The 6,086-nt window shown below is 41.5% G+C and overlaps 1 protein-coding gene across 1 annotated transcript in view; it reads right to left on the bottom strand.

The window, feature by feature from the left end:
* The window catches only part of st6galnac (ST6 (alpha-N-acetyl-neuraminyl-2,3-beta-galactosyl-1,3)-N-acetylgalactosaminide alpha-2,6-sialyltransferase), a 19,871-nt gene that overhangs the window by 8,787 nt on the left and 4,998 nt on the right, over positions 1-6,086 (bottom strand). Inside the window, exons 3-4 of the mRNA XM_017310742.1 lie at positions 2,950-3,205; positions 472-637 (exon numbers count right to left, since the gene is read on the bottom strand). Coding sequence (XP_017166231.1) covers positions 472-637; positions 2,950-3,205 — 422 coding nt within the window. The remainder of the gene's footprint in view (positions 1-471; positions 638-2,949; positions 3,206-6,086) is intronic.

Raw genomic sequence — 6,086 nt, 5'->3', positions numbered from 1 at the left:
CTCAATCTGGCTAATTCACAGGGTGAAGAAGGGTGGGACATCTGGAGGCGGAGGTCGTTAGAAACCAGGCTAGTCTTTCTCGATGCCAGCTTAAACAGAGTTTACTCAGTTCTGAACAGGGTAAAATCCCTTCAGATTTAGAAAACTCAAATTACCCGTTAGATGGAGAGCTGGCTGCACATCTCCCTCCTCTGAGAAGGGGAAGTAGAGTGAGAGAGAAGGGGAGGGAGGTGTTGCGCAATAACAACATGAACAATTTTTAGGAAAAATGAAACCAGTTTTTTTTCACTGCTGTGACAAGGCAAGAATTTATCTTGTAGCATCAAACAGTGTTTTATTACTGCAATTCTTGTTCTGCATGTAAAACAGCAGCCTCTTTGTGACACAGAACAGTGAAACCCCACCCAAATAATAAAATCCAGAAAAACTATGGAAAAAAAAAAAAAAACATTTAGAGAAAGTAGATCTCACTGTCGTAGTCGACGCCTTCCCAGCCGTGCGTTCCTGGGTACCGTTTCAGACGCTGGTGCTGCTCCCGAGTCGCATGTTGGGCCCACTGCAGGACGGGAATGTGCTCCAGGAACAGCTGCCCAAACTCGGACTCCTTTATCCGACTTCGGATGCCATCTGGGCAGTTCTGTGCGGAGCGGATAACACGGCGGTAGAGTCATGACAATAAAAACGGAGACAACAAAAAAAGGAAAACTCTACTAGTCCCCGTCTGTCACGGTCCGTCAGCAGGTCAGACATCCTCCTGAGGCTCAGACTGTTTTCTGTTAGTCATACAGACCCGACATGAACTCAGGCAGGAGTGGAAAAGGTGGCAGACGTCTACTGGTTAGACTGGAGCCTCTGAACCAGTCGCCACTGCTCTTACTACAGTCTGCAGACAGATCGGTGCTCAAATCTTTCACAAACTTATTTAAAAAGATGGAGAAGAAAACAGTTTTTGTTAAAGTGGCTCTGACTAGAATTGACTTGAATAAAAAGTGTTAAATCTGTGATATTTATAAAAACGGCTGCTGGAAGAAATGTTTGCCGACCTGGTTTCTCAATTGATGAAGAGGAGAATAAAAAAAATAAAAACGTCTCAATTACCTTTGAAATGAAAAAGTTGCAGCAAGCGTCTCCAGCACATCATTAATATAACACATGAAAGTACTGCTGGGATCGGTAAACCGGATCCGATATATAAAGGACACATTTATGGGGCATCGATGTGCTTTTTAAGTGCCTTAAAAACTTAGCAAGACCTGAGAAACAAAGAGTTATGCTGGTGACATTAAAACTATATATTTATGAGTGAACAGCTTCTGAAAAGCACGAGCGAAACTTTCAACCACTTTTTGCAGTAAAAGAGCATGAGTGTGTCTAATGTATACCACTGCAGGGTTTCTACAGTTAGACCAGTGGTTCTTAACCTGGGTTCGATTTTTCATTATCTTAAGAATGTAGAGCTAATTAAATGACCTAAACAAGACCTTAAAGTGGTTACGGTTTCTCTCGATGGCCAACCTGTTGAAACTGTGGCAAATTTTAAATACATTGGGTCGTTCCTGCACAGTCAGCTCAACTCTGCTGTAAACACTGACTATATTTTGAAGAACTGTTCTCAGAGACTCTACCTTTTAAGAAGACTTAGTGAATCTAATTGGGTCAAATGTCTTGAATTTGGAAAAAAAAAATTTTATGAGGAAAAAAGGGTTCAGTGAATGCGCATATAAATCTGGTGGGTTCGGTACCTCAAAAAAGGTTAAGAACCACTGAGATAGAGATAAAATCTGAATTTGCATGTAAACTTTGAGAGCAGCCACAATGGGTTTGATTTCCGTCATAATTTCACAGTTTTACTCCAACTACAACCCCCCCAAAAAAAGGAACTGCTGTAAATGAATGCAAGCTGCTCTTTAGAGAATTCAGTTCAATTTTTAGTACATCGTTATAGACCAGTTATTGTGTGTGTGTGTGTGTGTGTCAGGGTATATCAGTTTAACAGGTCTGTGCACAAATCTTGCTTGATCTTGTAAACAAACCAGTCAGACAACCTGCGTTAATGAGTCATAAGAGAGAACACAACATGTAACAAGGTGTGGAAACGGCAACACACATGACAAACTGGAAACATTAAACAGGAACACATATCTGCACAATGGCGGCAGCCGCCCAGTGACAACACAAAGCCGGACCTAAACCAGAACAATAATGATGCTTTCCACTGATAAGCCTGATCATGTGACATCTACAAACTTTAAATGTTTCTCCAGTTTAAACATTAATCACTTCTCCAGGTTAAATCTCAACTCTGAGCCCCCCACACATCTTACATTTATGAAACGGTTAAAACAAAGTTCTGTTTATAGTTGACTCGCTGTCGTCAACAATACTTAAGAGCTCCTGGGTAAACAGTAATCCAATGACTGATGTAGATAACGTGAAGAGAGGAGGTTTGAGAAACCAAAAGAAAAAAAAAAAAAAGTCGCCACTCTTCTTAAAATGGAGCAGAAAGGTAATTTTAAAACGGAGCAGTCAGCTCTTCACAGGATTAAAAAGTTGATAATTACCTGTTTTGGTGAGCTGCAGGTCAGGAAAACGTCAACTGAAAACCCGTTTACACCGTCTGACATTAACAGCTGGAGTAATTCTAGAAATGTTTGAAGCAGTTCAAGTCTTTCATGGCAGGTTTTTGCGCTCTGCACCCTGTAGGCGTGTTTCTGCTTCAAATGATTGAATCGCCTCAACGTCTAGCGCTACAGAGATCTGCTAATGAGCATTTGATGCAGGTTCGATGAACCTATAAACGTCAAACACACAGGAGGCACCAGCCAGAGGCCTGACTTTAGTTTTAGACCAAAGCAGATACTTTCCAATATAAGACGAGCAGAGATGATCAATTCCATTGACACCAAATCTTTGGGTCAAATAATCCCGTTAAATTCAGAGCTGACTCACCGTTTGTGGAGGGATGTTTTCACTCATGTAAAAGTCCCCGATGTAAGAGGGTTCTGTGGGGCCCAGTGCTCTGGCAGGCTTGGCCAGAGGGGCCCTCGTGGTTTTTTTGACTTTGTCTACGCCTTCGGACCCGGACAGGGAGTCGTTCTCAATTTGGTCTTGTGCTGGTTTTGCAGTCTGCAGGTCAAGAAAGGTGGTGGTGGTCGGGTCGTCCTGGACGAGGTCGCTCCATCCGAGCAGAGCTTCCTTAGAGTTGCTGTGGACGAACAAACCACACACAGTAATCTCAATCTCTGTTTGCTATTGAAGGAACCGTTCAGCCATTACACTTCCTGAAAGGACACGACTCTCAGCCAACTCATGTAGAGCCTGTTGGAAAGTACTACTCTGCACATTCTCATTAGTAATCAAGGTTGTACTGGACACAAGCCAAGAACAGACCTCGGTTACGAACCAGTTCATGTCAAGCAAATCAGCACCAATTAAAGTCAGAATTCACCTGGTGCAAATGAGACAAAGGGGAAATGACCTGCTTTGGATCAACTGTAGAAACGGTAGAGAAACTACAATATAATCCAGAAGCACTAAAGATGTCATGTCACGTTTTATTTGACATTTAGTAAGGATTTTATGTGACGGGAACTAGCACGTAATTGTGCAACTGGAAGAGAACGCGTGATCTCCTAATTTTTGGAAAATAGAAATCTTACCCGTTAGCCTGAAAAACACTAAATATTTCAAACATGATCCAAGGAAAGCATAAATTAATCTCATTTCAAGTTTGACAAGTGCAATTTAATGATAGGCCATTTTTATGACAAAGCGTTGATATAAACCTGTCAACAACCTCGATTAAAAACATTTGTACAAGAAGTGACCACAAAAATGATAATTGAATGATTTCACAGCAGCGTCTTTACTCCATTATACTTCTGTCTGGCTTCAGGGAAACTATGTGCTCTAATCTGTACTTTGATAAGCAAATATTCCAGAACTGGCAGGTTGCCGATATGTTTATGCAGCTTTAAGTAGCAATGACAGCCTCCGTCATACAGACGCTTCATGATGCCGCTTCACTGGCGTTACTGGGCCTGTTTTAGTGACGGATGGCAAAGACGGTTCAGGCTAGCGCAATAAGGATGAAGTGAAGTTACCAAGTTAATAAATGGCAGTGGTATTCACCAGAAGCAGTATTTATGCATCAAATTAAAGACCTCTGCATTATTTTCTACCATTTTTTCCTCAGTCTAACAAGCGCACACTTTTACACCCTGCAGAACAGATGAATGCTACGCCGCTTTGTGCTCCAAGGATCCAGTCTCTGTTCAAACCACCTCCAGTCGAATAACTCCAGGGAATTTACAACAACTGACTGATGTCAAGTAATAAAACCAACTAACAAAACTGAAAAAATAAAGCACAAAAGCTAAAAGTAGGTGAATTAATGTGTAACCGAGTGGCAGGGAAGAGCATTCTCGGTAAAACCTGTGAAATGTGACCTGCTGAGGGGGGAAGGTCAGCTGACGATCCGATCGTAAAGTCAACCGTCACATTCCCTGGAGGAGCAACGCGTGCAGCAGAACAGAGGAGCTGCCGAGTCCAAGGCGACGGACGCAACACGGCGTCAGACTGAACATTCACCAAAAGTGTCTCGTTCTGCTGGCAGTTTGGACTGTGAGAGCTCAGTCACATTCACACGTGCTGGGGTGAAAAACGGCAAAGAGCTCAAATAAATAAATAAATTAAAAAAATAAATGCATACATACAAACCCTGGCGCTGGTAAAACTCCCATTGTTGGGTAAAGATACCTTAAAGCAACCAACCTTTACACATTGTAATCTGATGACTTGATTGCATAAAAAAAAAAAGTCTAGATTTTCCTGGTGAAATGAAGGTTAAATGAAATAAAATATTAATGAATGTACAATATTCCTATAGATATGCTGGATGTGGCAAACAAAAAGAAAAAACAAAACTATGAGGTTGGGTAAACCCATTTTAAGATGCGTATATTAAAGTGCCCGTGTCTTTTAAAATGTTTACAAAACTGTCATAAAATATTAGCCAAAATGGGAAGTTCCTTAAATGAGGTTCAGTGAGCCCCGATTAGTCAGCGTTATCTCTAATGGCAACAGTCAATGTGTTCCCACACACATACACACACACGTTTGCGTGGCTATCTTTGTGGGGACTTTTCATCGACTTCCATTCCATTTCTACAGTCTAAACTTTACCCTTTCCTAATCATCACATACCTAACCCTAACCAAAACTCAATTCACACCTTAGCCCTAAATTTGACCCCTGACCCAAAAACAGGGTTTCCCCCTTGTGGGGACCAGGCTTCGGTCCCCACAAGGAGCAATTGGTCCCCACAACGTAGTATGTGTCAGGAAAATTGTCCCCACAAGGTATTACAAACAAGCGCATGCGCACACACACACTAGCTGATGTGTGCTAAAGGATCGTTTGTTATTCTGCAAAAAGCAAACAGTCTGGACTTGGCTTTTTGATTCACAGCTTCATATTCGGGCCAGGGACCCGTCACTCCTACTCATAAAACCTTAAAGAACATTTTATCACTTCAATAACTCAACCAGTGTAAAACCCACTGCTTAATGGGTGGGAAGAAAAAAAAAAAAAAAGCAGCCAATTTTGAAAACACTTTTTGACAAAAAGTGTTTCACCTAGGATGAGGTGTTTTTTCGGCAGTATACTTTATAGAACTGCAATGGAAACTCTTTTCTCATCATATGAGTCACGTGGTTGACAGATCTGCACTAATTCAGTGGCTGAATTATGAATAGAATCTCATGCAACTACAGCTGTTGTTGCCATTCTTTTAAGTGCCTTATCGCATGAGAAAGCTTGGTCACATGTGAGTTTAATTTCATTCCTTACTCGGTGGAAACATTGCTATTGCAAAATTGTGTTTGTTGGACATTAGTAGAATATAGACAAAGGTTTGCTCACATTTGTAATGGAAACGCAGGTTGTGAGGCAGTAAAACGAAGACAAAGACGATTTAAAGCGGATTGTGTTTTCTATGACAAGCTGGTGCTTCATTTAAGCTGCAGTGGAGAGAGAGAGCAAGACTGAAAGTGCCAACCCAGTTCACTACCCTGCATGCTGTAGGT

The sequence above is a fragment of the Poecilia reticulata genome, linkage group LG19 (assembly GCF_000633615.1).
Source record: "Poecilia reticulata strain Guanapo linkage group LG19, Guppy_female_1.0+MT, whole genome shotgun sequence".
Classification (NCBI taxonomy): domain Eukaryota; kingdom Metazoa; phylum Chordata; class Actinopteri; order Cyprinodontiformes; family Poeciliidae; genus Poecilia; species Poecilia reticulata.
Note: the sequence above shows the minus strand (reverse complement) of the source record. Positions and strands in the feature narration are given on the sequence as shown.